The 16,098-nt window shown below is 52.7% G+C and overlaps 1 protein-coding gene across 3 annotated transcripts; it reads right to left on the reverse strand.

Moving 5' to 3' along the window:
- Positions 1-295: 295 nt before the first annotated feature.
- On the reverse strand, positions 296-15,821 carry LOC309976551 (uncharacterized protein C19orf47; the record flags this gene model as incomplete). Of its 3 annotated transcripts, XM_082862201.1 has the most annotated exons (9): positions 15,776-15,821; positions 12,370-12,457; positions 12,143-12,257; positions 10,636-10,717; positions 6,417-6,554; positions 4,741-4,890; positions 3,517-3,587; positions 1,071-1,419; positions 296-396 (listed from the first exon to the last, which is right to left on the reverse strand). In XM_082862201.1, the coding sequence occupies exons 1-9, from the start codon at positions 15,792-15,794 to the stop codon at positions 296-298; spliced, it is 1,113 nt and encodes a 370-aa protein (XP_082718327.1). In that variant the 5' UTR covers positions 15,795-15,821. The 3 variants fall into 3 exon arrangements, with proteins under 3 accessions (XP_082718327.1, XP_082718326.1, XP_082718325.1); XM_082862200.1 differs by lacking the exon at positions 296-396 and having other exon boundaries at positions 925-1,419; positions 15,776-15,809; XM_082862199.1 differs by lacking the exon at positions 296-396 and having other exon boundaries at positions 925-1,419; positions 4,741-4,893; positions 15,776-15,809.
- Positions 15,822-16,098: the final 277 nt, after the last annotated feature.

The following is a 16,098-nucleotide window of genomic DNA, read 5'->3' on the forward strand; positions in this document are numbered from 1 at the left end:
TGTGGGGAGCTTGACCCTCAGAGACGAGGCCCAACCCTTCGTGGGTGCCCCGCCCGCACTATGCTTCATGCAGAAAAACAGTCCTGCGACTCGCCCTGAAGGAGGGGAGGGAAACAGTCTGAAAGTCACAAAAATATATTAAAATAGCTGTTTTCTTCTCTCGGTGCTGGCTTCCCTTCTTAGTGCCCCTTACCCACCACCCGCCACCGACTTTCAGGGAAAAAGATGCCCAGGCAGGTGCCCCAGCTGCAGCCTGGGGTCTGGGGAGGTCCCTCCAGCCTAGGAGTGACGGCGGCTAACAGTCTCTACAGGCTCGACGCCACCGCCGCCGACGAGGGGGCCGCTGGGAGGCCGGAGGTGCAGGAGGGTCAGGCAGGACGCAGCGGACAGTCGGGCCTTGCCACAGGGACAGAAAACAGAAAAGAAATGAACAGAGTGAAGAGACGGAGAGAGAGAAGTCAAAGCATCGGGGGGAGGGGGCAGAGGAGGGAGGGAAGTGAGGAAGCCAGGGCGGTGGGGGATACGGGAGCCCCTTCAGACGACACCCACCCTGGGGGACAGGGAGGCCCGGAGCCGGGGTTTGAGGCAGCAGATGTTGCTGAGAGGGAGGATGGGGAATGGAGGACAGGAAAAGGGCACTTGGCACTTGGAGAGGTAGAAAAGTGTGTCCTGCCAAGGCCACGGTCAGAGAGGAGAGAACAGAGGACGCGAGAGAAGGGAAAGTCCCAGAGCGGCAAGGCCGGGCCACAATGACCGTCTCAGACTCAGAAACACCGGGCGAATCCCCAGGAAGCTCAGGCTGGCGGAATGCCTGAGGGAGACAAGCAGTGTCACCCGGCAGCCGGCAGGGGGCGTGCGCGCGCCCTCGCTGAAGACTCTGATGGAGCCTGGAGGCTGGAGAGGGGCCTGCGCCCCGCCCTTGGGCTAGAAGGTCCTGCGGCCCAGTCTTTTGAACACGCTCACAGTGCCCGCGTGGTCCATCTGGGCACCAAGGCCCTCGCTGGAGCTGCTCCCCCGGGGCCCCACCAGAGTCCTCTTAATGGTGACCTTGACCTCAGCCGAGGACTTACTCTTGGTGCTCGTGACCTGGCTGTCCTGGGCCTCCGGCACGAGGGCAGCCTTGCCCAGTCTCTGGACGATGCTGACTTTGGATAGGGACTCTGGCTTCCTCTCGAGCCCAGGTCGTGAGGAAAATGCCAGGCGCCGCAGCGTTGGGGCAGCGGCCGTTGCCACCGAGCTTGTGGCCTTGGCTTTGACAGTTAGTGCGGGCTGGGGACTGGCTTTGGCTGGGGCCCGGCCTAGCTTCTTCAGGACCCCGGCATACTGCAGGACAGAGCTGCTGCTGTCGTTGTCACTGTCCCAAGCCAGATCCTCGTCGGTCTCTTGGGTGGCCCCCAGGCGGCTGAAGACTCCTGTGGGCTGTGGAGGTCAGAGACAGGACAAGTGAGTCACTTAGTCACTCAACATGCATTCACAGAGAGCTGCCTCATCTGTGCCTACGTCACGGGGCTCACAGTCAGGAAAAACACCCATCGGCGACGCACCGGACAGTGATCAGAGTCATGAGAGGGCAAGGCCAGGGAGCTGGAGGAGGCCAGGAGAGGAAGGCTCCCTGGAGAGGGACATCAGAGATGAGATCTGAAAGCCGAGTGGAAGTGAGTCGAATAAAGAGGGAGCGGGAGGGGAGGCGAAAGGGAAGACCATTTGCAAAGGTCTACAGGCGAACGTGAGAGAAAAGGCAAATTTGGTCATTCGCTCCACAGACATTCTCTGAGTCCCAGGTCAATACCTGGCCCTGTGTTGGGCAGTGCTGGGGACCCAGTGGTGACCAAGACAGGCCTGGTCCTGCTCTCAGGGGGCTCACAGTCCAGTGGGAAAAACAGACCCAGCATCGGATACAGCACAAGTAATTCTCTAATTACGAGAGGGAATTCCCTGGAGGTTCAGTGGTTAGGACTCTGCGCTCTCACTGCCAAGGGCCCAGGCTCAATCCCTGGGAATTAAGATCCCATGAGCCTTAATTAGTGCTCTTGGGAGGAGAGCGGAGCGCTGGAGAGCAGGGTACAGGGAGGCCTCATCTCCTTTCAGAGTTCAGGACAGCCTTCTCTGAGGCATCAACGTTTAAGAGAGTAAAGAGTGCCGTCTAAGTCCCCAAGACAGGAATAAGAATCATATTTACGGCACACTCACTACGTGCGAAGCTCTTTCCATGGCTGCACCTTCAAGCCACGTGATCCTGAGTGCTATTATCACACTCATGATAAGATTTAGGCAGTGAGAAAAAGCCAGAGTGGGTGAGCCCTGGTGAGCAAGGAACAAAAGGCAGCTGGGGAGCTCCACCAGAGTTACTCAAAGGTGCCACTTAAAGATGCTCACCAGGGCTTCCCTGGTGGCGCAGTGGTTAGGAATCCGCCCGCCAACGCAGGGGACACGGGTTCGAGCCCTGGTCCGGGGACATCCCACGTGCCGCGGAGCAATTAAGCCCGTGCGCCACAGCTACTGAGCCTGCGCTCTAGAGCCCGCGAGTCACAACTACTGAGCCCCCATGCCACAACTACTGAAGCCCACGCGCCTAGAGCCCGTGCTCGGCAACAAGAAGCCACCGCAGTGAGAAGCCCGCGCACCACGACGAAGAGTAGCCCCCGCTCGCCGCAACTAGAGAAAGCCCGTGCGCAGCAACGAAGACCCAACGCAGCCAAAAATAAAATTTAAAAAATTTAAAAATAAATAAAGATGCTCACCACTGCACCAGACAGCCCCCGCGCTACGCAGCTATACCTCACTCAGTCCTCACGACCACGCTGTGAGGTACTATACGGAGGAGGAAACTGAGGTACAAAGGGCTTAAGTGACACAGTCAAGGCCATGCAGCCAGGCGGTGGCAGAGACGGATTTGTGCCAGGCGATGGGCTCAGGCTGCGTCTCCCAAGCACATGCCGTGGTCAGGCCTGCGGGACCGCAGGTGGAGGAAGAAGAGCGGGCTGCGCCTGAGCACGTGGTGAAAAGCCTCTGAAGGGTTTCCCGAGGGCGAGGGGGGAGGGCCCGTCCTGGAGGCAGCACATGCTGCCGCTGTGGGCGAAGGGCTGGAGGGGTTCACAGGAGCTGTGCAGAGACCAGCTAGGAGGCCACTGCCCTACGCAGGCAGGGAGAGGTGGCAGACAGGTGGGGACAGATGGCCCCATCAGACTCAAGACTGCCTGGAGTGGGGACGGTGGGGCACCCGAGACAGGGCCCAGGGGACGTTTTGCTTTGGGGAAAGATGCTGAGGACAGTTTGGGGACATGGTGGTGGGAGGGGTCCGAGGGCGGCATCCATGAGTTGCCAGACCCCCGGGGCTGGAAATCGGGAGAGAGGTCGGGATAGAAGACAGACAGGGAAGCCACCAGTGCAGAGAAGGGCACTGGGCCTGGAAAGGTGGGTGAGACAGGGTGAGATGTATGTGGGAAATGCCAGGAACAACACCCAGGGAAGACAAGAATTGGAGAGTCCCCAGTGGCTCCCCCATTTCCAACTCACTTTATTCCCCATCGTCGTGTCTGCCTTGGTCTCGGCGCCAAGGCGGTCAAACACAGACGTCCTGTGGAGACCTGGGAGGGAAGTGAGGCCATGAGCCAGTGCCTGCTGGGTGGCCCCTGGGGGCCCAGGCCTGGCTGAGCGCCGTGCAGACAGGGAGGGGTCGACACAGCCAGCCCAGACCCCAGGCAGCTCTGGTCCAAGCAGGCACCGACTGGGCCCAGTTAGGTTTTACGTCTATGCTGTCGGCTAACACTGACCTTAACCCACACACTTCTGGCTAGTGCCAAATATGGGAAGGATCCACTAAAATGGACACTTCCGGTCCTCACACCTTAGTACCAATTCATGAAGTGTATGTGCGGGAAGAGTTCTTAATCCCTTCTGGTTCCTTTCCCTATTTTGGGGGCCATGGGCCTCTCAGAGAACCTGATGAATGGTAATGCTCTCCCTAAGTTACAGCCTGAAGAGCCACTAACAGGAGAATGCTTACTAGATTACAGCACAGAAGTACTATGAAAATATTCAACGACCATTAAAAAGAATGAAGAAGATGGAAAGATCTTCAGTAAAAAAGTTACAGAACAATACATATAGGACAATGCTATTTGTGCTTAAAAAGAAAAAAATGCCTGGATATGTGTAAATGTACAAACAGACGCATTTACATTCATAGATGCTGGTCTGGAAAGGTTAACAATACGTGTGGGACATGGGAGGGAGGGGAGAGAGTTTGTTCTTACTGTACATGCTTCTGCATCCGCTGGATGTTTTTCCATGAGAACGTTTACAATATTCTAAATGGAACACTGTAAGGAAGACCATCTCTGTAGCACCAGATTCAAATCCCAGCTGTGGACTGAATCTCAACCAGACACCTCTGGCTCGTAACGACAGTTCCTACTGTCTTGGGCACCTGCCCTCAGCCAGGCACAGTCACTCACTTAACAGGCAGGCTAGCACTGAATCCGTGCCACGGTCCCTCGGGGAAGAGGTGCCAGCTGAGGCACCGAGGAGCCCTGCTATGCTAACTGCAGGACAAGAAGACAGAGGCAGTGATGCGTCCTCCTCTACTATGGCCACCATCACTGTCCCCTCCGTCCAAGGCCCCCTGGACCCCATCAGAGCCTGCTTCTGGGCCACTGCCTGTAGGACGTGACCAACCCTGCAAGATGCAGCAAAAGGGAAACACAGTCTGTGCCCCCCACTCCCCACCGGGGCCAGTACCTTTCGCTGCCTGCTGCTGCTCCAGGATCTTACGGGTCCGGGCAGTGGTGCCTTTGGGCATGTTGATAATGTACTTCCCCTCCATCTCGGCCGTGACCCGGCGCCGCTTGGTGGGACCAGTCAAGCTCTCCTCCTCCTGGCGGGCCAGGGCTGCTGGGGGAGGAGGGGGTGGTGAGCGTCTTCTGGGATGGAATGTTCTCCTGGGGTGGGGGCTGGATGCCCTGCAAAGGGCACACACGTGCCCTTTATCGCCATGCTTTCACCTGACTGGAATCCTTTATCCTCCCAGCCACCCCCAAGGCCACTGGCTGAACCACCGGGAAACTCAGGGGTCTGGGCACAGTGGGGTCGCAGAAGGCTGTGGCGAGCCTCCCAGGCTCTCTGTGGCTCTGGCCCTCTGTCCCCCAGCAGGCTCACCTCCCAGCCCAGGCAGAATCCCCTCAGATGGGGAAACTGCTGGGTGGTGGAAAAGCCATGTAGGTGGTGCTTTCACAGGTGTAATCACTTTTTAAAAATTAGTCAAGGTATATACTTACAATCTGTGCACCGTGCATAAGTAAATTACACCTCAATTTAAAAGAAAGACTCTCCTCAAATGTGTTGAGTTGAAGAGAGCCAGTCCCTCCCAGGCTCCCCATCTTTTCAATACTTTAGAAATGAATTTTAACTTTCTTGCTCATGGCACATAAATCGAAAGATCAGAAGGAGGATGAGGCACTTGCAGAACACGTGGTCAAAAGGGGGCACGTGTGATGGAGGTGTACGGGGTGTGATGGGGCTGGGGGCCAGGACAGCCAAGCCCCCACCCTGGGCCTCTGTTTCAACTTGGGCCAAGATCACTGCTGTGGGGATGGGTCCAACAAAGGCAGGAGAGCGTGATGGACAGGAGGGCCTGGAATCCCAAAGGCCAGAGTCCCATTCCCAGCTTAGCAGCTGAGACCTGGAAGAGGAACAGCGGCCAAGCATGGAAAAGTCTGTGGAAGAGGAAGGTCTGGGAGAAGGGAACATCAGGGCAAAGGCCCCACGACGGGAAGCAGCCTGGAGGGGAACCGAGGCAGCAAGCGAGATGTGAACCCACGTGTCGCAGGGCCCAGTAAGGCCATGGGGAAAGATGACCTTATTAGTGGAACAACGGGAAGCCCTGGAGAGTTCTAGACAGGGGTGTGAAAGGATCAGATTGAAGGTTTTAAAGGATCCCTCTGGCCGCTAAGAGGAAAGGTAGCTTCTTTACCTTTGACCCCAGGCATCAAGCACAGGGCCGGGCACCACTGCGGGGCTCAGTGACCATCTGTTAAAAAAGACTGAACCACCCATAGTCAACAATACTGTACTGTACACTTAAAATTTTGTGAAGAGGGTAGAGCTCACGTTAAGTGTTCTTACCACAATAAAATAAGAAGTACAAAAAGACTGAAACAGCCACTGCATGAGAACTGCAGTGCACCCACGCTTAAAGACACCATCTCGAGTGCTTCCAACCATCCTCTGGGGAGGGTGTCACCAGCCCCCTTCTACAGTGAGGCCCACAGAGGTGCAGTGATCTGACCAAGTCTGAACACTCTGGACACCTTTAGCCTCCAAAGCACCCTGCAACGTTGGGAACATGTCCCCCAAATACCGTCTGCCAACCCACATTCGCCCCCAGCTCCTCCCACCACCTGCCTGAGTCCCCTCACCGGCAGCCTTGGCACTCTTTGCTGCCATCTTGTTGGACACAGTGACAGAGATCTTGGAGGTGCTGGTGTCCGGCCGCCTGGGGGGAGTGCCAGGTGGGGAGTCTCGGTTCAGGCTGTTGGTGATCATCCGGGAGGCGGCTGCCAGGAGGAAAGAGGAGAGTCCAGTGGGGCGGGGCCCTGGGAAGGGGTCAGGATGGGGAAGGCAACCTTGGGACCGCAGCATGGGGAAAGGGCAGCCAGAGGCACCCTGTGGCTGCACTGTCAAGGCAGGCATGCGTGGGGTGGGCCTGTGTTCCCAGGAACTAGCCCGCCCCTCCCTGCCCTGGGGGCCTTTCCTGAGGCCCCAGACCAGATGGGTTCCTAGCACACTTCACCTATCAGTTACCCAGCCCTGCACTGAGCATTTCCCTCCCCTCTCCCTCCACAACGCTGGCCTCCAGGATCTTCCTCATTCAGCAAGTACACGCCCATTCAGGGCACTCTGCTGTTCATAGGTCTGGCGTGCAGCTCCCCCAGTAGCAATGGGCTTGCTCTGTCTCTGCGTTCAGGTCTCCTCTCAGACGGCATCTCCTCAGAGAATACTTCCCTGCCCTTATTACTGCTTGACATGAAAATTACATTTGTTTGTTTACTGGTAGACTCTCCCACAAGACTGTACTGATAATAACACAGAGGAGACACTGTCTGTTTATCGCTGTATCCCCAGTGCCAACCACAGTTTCTGGTACTTCACAGGTCTTCAGTAAACATCTACTGAAAAGATGAACACGGTCACCGAACCTCCCAACACCCCTACTAGACAGGCTTCACTGTAAACCAATTTTATAGATGAGGAAACTGAGACTCGGGGAGTGGGGTCACTCAGCCAGGGCCCTGGGCAATGTGGGTCTGGCTCCAGTTGGGCTGGGGCAAGAAAAGAGGTGACCTCCCTCAGGGGTGGAAAGCAGTCTCTGGCCCCCCTGAATTCTGTGGAGCAGGAGAAGGGATGTCCCAGGGTGCAAGGTGGGCTACAGCGAGCAGACTGGAGGGCCAACTCCAGCGGGGGGAGGACTGTGTCTCCAGGTGCAGCTGCTGCTAGCTTCAGGGTACGGGTTTGCTGAGCTCTTGGGGAAGCCCTGCAGGGAGGGGAGAGGGGGAACCTTCACGCTACTACCGCTTGCTCAGCAGGCCCAGCACCAACCCCCGCCCCACAATGGCTTTCAGACTTTGATATTTTGTCCTACCTACCCCCAAAAAAGCCTTCTCTCTTTCTGCCATGTGCTGTCTCTCAAAGCCTCCTGAAGTCCCCCATAATGACCCTCAACACCTGATTATAATTCCATATTGCTTGGTTACTTTTTAAACTATAACTACAGCATACAGAAAAAGACATCAAACCTACACAGATCGTTTAACATCAATTCCCATATACCCACCACCCAGGTCAGGAACGGGAGCACTGCTGGCACCCAGAAGTCCAGGGATTGGCCCTTCCCAACGAGACCTTCTCCCTCCCCACCACCCAGGAAGAAATGGTCGGTTTTCAGGCCTGCTCACTGCTGTTGATGATTTGGCGTACACCCTCCCGTGATCTTCCCAAGACACTGCATCAGCCCGATAGGGGTGGCTTACTTTCTTTTTTTTTTTGGCCTTGCCCGGGCCCCGGCAGTGAAATCGCCGAGTCCTAACCATTGGACCACCAGGGAATTCCCAGGGGTGGCTTTCTGATGAGTGGCTGTGTGGAATCTGCGCCCAGAGCCTCTACTCACAGCACTCTGACAGGCCAAATGCAACACGATCGGGATTTTCTGCTACAAAACATAAGCAGTTGAGAGGGCCTGCCTCTTGCAATGGCCACAGAGGGCAAGGTCTTGCTTAAAAGAGATATGGTGTTTTCTCACGCCAGGTAAGCATCACCTGGGTGGAGGGAAAACAGCTCTGTCTGTGAGCCACTGAAGCTGAGTTGCAGTCAGACGCCAGAGTACAACGAACTGTTCTCTGTTCCTCCCAGTGCGGACACACGTGTTCAATATTACAAAGTGTACACAAGTGACCGGAATGTTTTGGGGTACTCTTCTCCACCCTTTTCCATCTGTGCCTGTTTCCCCTACTCTTTTAACTGCCTATTTTCTCCATCAGTATTTTTGTTTTAATTTTTTAAACTTATTTTAAACTATTTAAGAGACTCAAAATGGCAAAAAAAGTACATACTACCTGCTTACATTTATATAGGTTTGAAAGACTGGCAAAACTAACCAAAGCTGTTAGAAATCAGGGCAGTGGATACCCCTGAGAGGTGGTGAGTGATGTCAGTCATCTTTTCTGTTTCTGGATTTGGACGCTGCAGGCTACACGCGTGCTCCATTTGTGAAAAGTCATTCAGCTGCCCCTTTGTCATCGGAACCCTTTTCTGTATGTCAGCTGAGGGGGACCACTGCAGAAACGAACCCAATTTGTTCAACTTCCCTTCGTCCATGCCTTTGGGTAGGCCCTGACCACACTGATGCTGGGCTTAGCCATGTGACTGGCTTTGGCCAATGGGACAGAAGCAAATGTTATACAAGCAGAGACTTAAGAGGTGTTTTGCACATTGGGTCCTGCCTTCTCATGCTGCTTTTGGGAACCCTACAATCACCACAGTGTAGATGAGCCTGGGCTAGCCTGCTGGATAATGAGAGACGTGTGGCCAAGTCACCTCTTTTGGCCCAGATGACACCAAGCCAACCATCAGATGTGTGAGGGAGGCCATCCTAGATCAAGAGATCTAGGAGCTGCCAAGTGACCACTGAGATCAGCTGAGCTGTCCCGGAGCAGAAGTGACCAGCCAAGTCACAGAACCACGAGAAATAAAAGTCTGTGTTTTCAGCAACATGGATGGACCTAGAGATTATCATACTAAGTGAAGTAAATCATAAAGACTTAAAAAAATGATACGAATGAACTTATTTACTAAACAGAAATAGACTCACAGACAGAGAAAACAAACTTATAGTTACCAAAGGGGAAAGGGCGGGGGGGGGGGGGCTGGATAATTTAGGAGTTTGGGATTCAAATATACACACTACTATATATGCAGTAGATAACCAACAAGGACCTACTGTGTAACACAGGGAACTATATTCACTGTTTTATAATAACCTATAATGGAAAAGAATCTGGAAAAAGAACATATATATAGGGAATTCCCTGGCGGTCCAGTGGTTAGGACTCTGAGCTTTTGTTCCACTGCAGGGGGCACGGGTTCGATCCCTGGTCAGGGAACTAAGATATATATGTGTGTGAGTGTGTGTGTGTGTGTATAACTGAATCACTTTGCTGTATACCTGAAACTAACACAACACTGTAAATCAACTATATTTCAATAAAAATTTTTGTTAAAAAGTCTGTGTTTAAGCCAGTTTTGTGGTGGCTTGTTAAGCAGCAAAAGCTAATTAATACATATGTTAAATATTTTAAGTGTCACACGGCTGAAAAAAACAAAAGTATAAATACAGTTGATTCTTACCATTCAGATTCCATTTTGTAAATTCGCCTGTTCACAAATTTATTCGTAACCTCAAAACGAATTCTCGTGCTGCTCTGTGGTCATTCACAGACATGCACAGAGAGGCAAAAAACTTGAGTCGCCCAACACACGTTCCCAACGGAGGTCAAACAAGGCGACGCTCTGCCTTCCTGTTGCAGCTCTCACTTAGTAAACAAGTCTATTTAGTGCCACAGTCTATTTACGGTCTCCTTATTGCTATTTTCACATCTTTGTGCTTTTTGTTAGTGATTTTGCTGTTTAAAATGGCCCCCAAGCATGGTGATAAGGTGCTGTCTAGTGTCCCAAGTTCAAGAAGGCTGGGATGTGCCTTATGGAAAAAATACGTGCGTTCAATAAGCTTCGTTCAGGCAGTTTTAGTGCTGCGGGCTGTGAGTTCAATGTTTATGAATCAACACCATATATTAAATAAGGTGTCTTGGAACAGAAACACACACAAATAAAGTTGTGTATTGGTCAGACGATGAAAACGTGGTGACCCCATATTCCCCTGGGAGAAGTGATTCAGTATTCACTGACTCGGTGTTCGCAGTGGCTGTGTAGAATGGAACGACCACAAACGAATATCCACTGTATATACAGCCACTCACTACCTAAGAGACGAGAGCCTCGGATGCCTTTGCTTCCACCTCTGCGAACTCCAAGTGTGTCCCCTTCACTGCCGAAGGAAAGGAGGCCTGAACGCATGGGACTCACCGCTAGAGGCGCCTCGGCGAATCTCGCCTGGAAGGGGGCTGGGGCTGCAGGGCACGGACTCAGTGGCAGCTTTGCACATGTCCTGTAAAGAAAACAGGTGCCCGGTTACCATGGGGACAGGGGCATAAGCTGGCGGAAGAGGGAACCCAGATATCTGAGCAAAACTCGGGGAATCAGAGCCTGAGCTGTTAGTGGTTTCAAAACGTTTCCCTCATAATCATAATGAAGCATCAGACACACCCAAACTGAGGGACATGCTGCTACAGAACACCTGACCAGCACTCTCCAAAACTGTGATGGTCATCAAAAACCTGGGAAGACTAGGAAACTGTCCCAAATCAAAAGAGACTAAGGAGACGTGAGAAGTAATGCCATGTGGTATCCTGGAACAGAAAAATGACATTAGTGGAAAATCTAAGGAAATCCAAATAGTCTATAATTTAGTTAACAATAGCATACTACTAATGTCCATTTCTTAGTTTTGACAAATGGACCATGGCTATGGAAGATGTTAACCTTAAGGGAAGCTGGGTGAAGGAAGTACAGAAACTTTCTGTACTACTGTTGGAACTTTTCTATAAATCTAAAATTGGTCTCAAATTTAAAAGTTTAAAGAAATCGTTTTGCTCAGTGACCTCCGTGATAACTCAGCTAACGTCCCTGGTTGAGAAAGCCCTCGCTGCGGGGTCTTGCCCTGGATGGTGGACAGACGAAGGCCTGTCCCTGGGATGGAGGGAGCTACTAAAATTGATGAGAATAACCCCAGCTGCCATCACTCGGTCAAGTGGAGTGCTGGAGAGCGCAGCTCTGAAGCAAGCTTCCTTCTCAGTCAAGTGCAGGGAGGAGTAAGTGAGGTCATATTCGTAGAGGACGAAGACAGGGCCTGACAGGCCACGGCAAGTGCTTGGTAAGTGCTAACTATCATAACTAAATGAGCTCTTCACTGCAGGCCTGGCACTTGGTGCCACATACACTCTCTGGTAAATGGCCACAGCGACCCCATGCAGCAGGGCTGTGTGAAAAGCCTGTTTCAGAGACTCGGGGAGGTGAAATCACTAGTCCAAGGTCACTGTAAGCAGAAGGGCCAAGAAGGGAACCACCATGTTGTTGGCCAAGCCACCAACTGGGTCCCACATAGAGAGCTCCTGTTCTGGGGACAGAGAAAGAGTCCTGGTACGGATAACTATCATGAGGAAGATGAAAACTAGTAATAATAATACTTAAAGCGAGCCCCTACCGCGGCCTGCTGTTTACACTGTCCTAGGGCTTTATATAACTTAGTACTCACAACCCTCCTGCGAAACTGGTTTGCCTACGTACATCCTACAGGTGGAGAAAGTAAGGTTCAGAGAGGTTGGGCAACATGCCCGATGTCACACAGCAAACAGTGGACCCAGCCTTGGAATCCAGTCTGCCTACCTTTACTTCCAAGCCTCCAGTCGGCTCTGCCACTGCCCCCCTACCCCACCCTAAATCCAGGGACAGAGGGGTCGAGTGGAGCACCCACCTGGCGGTGCACCACCTTGGCATGCTTGAGGATGGCAATGATGTCGCCCACCACAGTCACGCCCAGCTCATTCATGATCTCCTTGTTGAGATCCAGCAGCATGCTCTTCTGGATCCTGCAGGGGAGGGTCGGCAGGGAGGCCACAGTGGGCCAGGGTGGGTGGGCCAGCCAGCCCCCTGACTCCCCTCCTTTCCCCAGGTTCAGCCCCGTCCCCTCGGCAGCCTTACCTGTTATCCACAAACATCACTGCGTAATTGACAGCAGGTCCCGGAGGAATGCCGGCTTCCTTAAAGAACTGGATCCACTCGGAAGTGGCTGGGGGGTGGGGGCATGGACAGGGCTCATTATTCACATTACTCTCCTTAGAGAAGAGAAGCAGCAAACCACAACAGCAGCAGCTCCCGCAAATTAAATGCTCATCAAACGCCAGGCCCTGGGCCTGAGAGCTCTGCATATATGATGGAACTAAGCCGGCCTGACTGCCCTGTGGGTTAGGCAGCATTGACGCCCCCATTTTGCCAGTGAGGAAACGGAGGCAGGGAGAGGTCGGGGGACCCTCCCCAGGCCACCCTGCTAACAAAAAGCAGACTTCCCGAGGCCCTGTGCTTCCATACCGCCCTTCTCCTTGCAGCTCTGCCCTGCTCTGGAGCGTGACCCGCAGCAATCACCCCCCCATGCTTGGCCAATGACTGGTTTGGGGGAGCCAGGACTCTGGGTTCTCCATCCAGGTCCCCATCAGCAGGTGCGGGCCCCGAGGGTGACAGGGTTCATAGGTGGATGGAAAGAAGGGTTGCAGAGCTGACCCCTGGGTGTCAGAAGCAACCCCCCTCTACACACACACACAGAAGCAGCCCGGCCTCAGGGTGAGCATGTTTGGAGCATGGGTTCAAATCCCGGTTCTGCCATCTCCCGGCTGAGGGACTCTGGGCAAGGTAACGCTTGGTGCTTCGGCGTCCTCTAGGGTAATGCATTCAACAAGTATGTACTGAGCACCTGGCACACACCAGGCCCTCCTCTAGGCACTGGGGATACCGCAGGGCACAAGACAGAGTCCCTTTCCTCATGGAGCTGACATTCTAGTGATAACAGCACTGATGTCCTTGGTCATTGTGCAGACTAAAGAGAAAGTCCACAAAAAGGGCTCTAAGTGGCACATGGCCCAGAGGATGTCCTCAACCCATTGCAGCCATCATGATGATGATGATGATGAAGGGGATAATGGTGATGATGATGCCACCGCTACACACGGAGCCAAGACCAGGCAGACCCCATCCATGTAGCTTTATTGCTTCCAAAGTTCTTTCTTGGCCTCTTGGGTGTGACCTTCAAACTGACCCTGACCTGTCAGGCCAGGTGTTAGAGAAGATCATTGGTTCCAAGGAGAACTTTTCTTTCACATTTTAATATCTCTGAAACTAGGATTTACCTCACAATTGATGGTGTGCCACAATTTAATTGGCAACATTTTTTTCTTTATCTTTCTCAGGGTACATAACAGTACATCCAACAATCCATGCTATTTTAGATAAGAAGAAATTTGGTGTTACTATGCCCATTTTGCTGGTAAGACAACTGAGGCTCAGAGCAGGGAAAGAGACACACTCTGGATGAGACACTGCATGGGTGGGGGGTAGGGGGCTCAGGCGCATCCCCTCCCGAAGAGGCCCCTGCCCACCCAGCCACAGGCCAGTCCGCCTGGGCCTGAGGCAAGTGAGGAGCTCATGTCCTCAGGACATCCTCCAGCAGCCCAGAGGAAAGGCGGACCTTCTTCTACTTTTCACAGGCACTATCCACCTGTCCAGGCATGGGGCCCTGGGTTCCCTTAGCCAAAAGCAGGCACCTTTGGTCTAAGTGTCAAAAACTACCACACAATAGTTCCATTTATGTGAAATGTCCAGAAGAGGTAAATCTGTAGAGATCTATAGGGACAGAAAGTAGATTAGTGGTTGCCAGGGACTGGGTGGGAGAGCAGGGGGGAGGGGGGAGTGAATGCTAATGGGTATTCGGGTTTTGCGGGGAGTGATGAAAATATTTTGAAATTGATTGTGGTGACAGTTGCATAACTCTGCGAACACAGAATATAAAGACCATTGACTCGTACGCTTCAGTGAATTGTATGAAATGTGAACTGCCTCTCAATCAAGCTGTTATTAAGGGGAGAAAAAACACCACATAGGTTGGGGGTAGCTAGGTGCCTGAAGCAACGTCAAGGAACTGCAAAAGTCCTCCTGTCTGGTCGTCACCATCATTTCGTGTCCTACTAAGGAGGAAAATATGCTGCCAATTAAATGATCACAAGCACCAGCTGTAAGATGAACCCCCACTTCAGAAATATTAATATGGGCCACGATGTGTGTCTTGGACTCAGAGGAGTGGCTTGCTGTACACACCAGGAGACATGCACTAGAAGATTCACGGCAGCTTGTCTGCAACCCAGAAACAATGCAATACCCACTGACAATAGCATCGACAGACAAATGGTGGCTGCCCACACAGTAAATACTACGGAGCAGTGCAAAGCAAAGAACTGCAGCTACACACAGCACCAGAGATGACTCAGACACTGCGCTGAGCAACAGAAGCCAGACACGGAAGACCTCACGGCACGACTGCATTCACGCAAGTTCAAAACCAAGTCTATAGGAATGTTTTCATCAGTGGTACAACTATAAGAAAGGTAAGGAGAGATTATCACAAAGAGAAGATAGTGGTTTATTCCATCTGGAGGAGGGAGGGGGTGTATGATTGGGTTGGAGCCCTCAGGGGGGCAGGCAATATTCTAGTTCTTGACCTGGACGGTGGTTAGAGGGGGGGTGCTTTTTTAAAACCTTTCTATTGAACTATCATTTTCACCCACAAAAGTACACACAAGTCGATACATTTTCATAAACGAACATACCCATGTAACCAGTCCCCAGATCAAGAAATGAAACATTTCCAACATTCCAGAAGCAGCCTCTGCCTCACATTCCCCAGGCAGTCACTTCTCCCTGCCTCGCAAGGGCAGTCAACACTTTCCAGCGGCACAGATTGATCTTGCCTGCTTCTGTGCTTTATATAAACAGAATCATAAAGGATGCACTCAGACGTTTGCTTTTTAATTGCTCTTATGACCACACAAATATGTTTTACGTACTCTCCTATATGTACAAATCTCCAGAAATTTAAAAGCTACCAGCTAATAATCTCTGTGCTTTGGCAATCCCCAAGTACAGAGTTCGAAGAGAATGTGGTGATAAAGCTCATGAGAGTAATAACAGCTATAACATTTGCTGAGAACCATGCCCAAGATTTCACATGCAATAACCTCCTAATCCTTACAACATCCCAGGATGTTACTATCTCCATTTTACAGGTGAGAAAATCGAGGCTCTGAGAGGTCATATGAGAAATCTGCTGGACTTCAGGACTTTATGGCCTGAAGTTCTTTATGGCCAAAATACGTTGTCAGCAGGCCCAGATACAGAGCGGAGGTGGATAGGCGCTGGGCAGGCCCTGGCCCTCCCTCCGCGTTCCCCGGAGCACAGCTGTTCCTGCCAGTGACCAGCCCTCCCTCCCCCAGCCTGCCCCCCCAACCAAGGTCATACCTCAGAAAGGGCAGAGGGGAGAGGGGGCCCCAGAGAAAAGACTCACCCATAGTTACAGAGACCATTGTCTCCCTCGCCTTCACTTTGCTCCCTGGAGCCTGCATGAGAGAACAAGGGGAGAGCACCCATGAGTCGCCGCCGGCTAAGTGTCCGTCCCTCTCTCGCTGCCTGTCTGCCTGCCAGGGGAGAGTTCCTGGGCTGGGGGCTCACAGCCCAGGAATAGCCTGGAGCAGCTGGCAGGAAGTCAGCCTGGGGCAGAGCTGTCACCACAACTATCACTCCTGCCTCGGATAAGGCCCAGGGGCAGCAAATGTCCACATCTCCATTCCCACACACCTCACAAGTTTCTGGCTGGAATAAGAGAGGGAC

This window comes from Leucopleurus acutus (genome assembly GCF_964270905.1).
Source record: "Leucopleurus acutus genome assembly, chromosome: 20".
Taxonomy (NCBI): domain Eukaryota; kingdom Metazoa; phylum Chordata; class Mammalia; order Artiodactyla; family Delphinidae; genus Leucopleurus; species Leucopleurus acutus.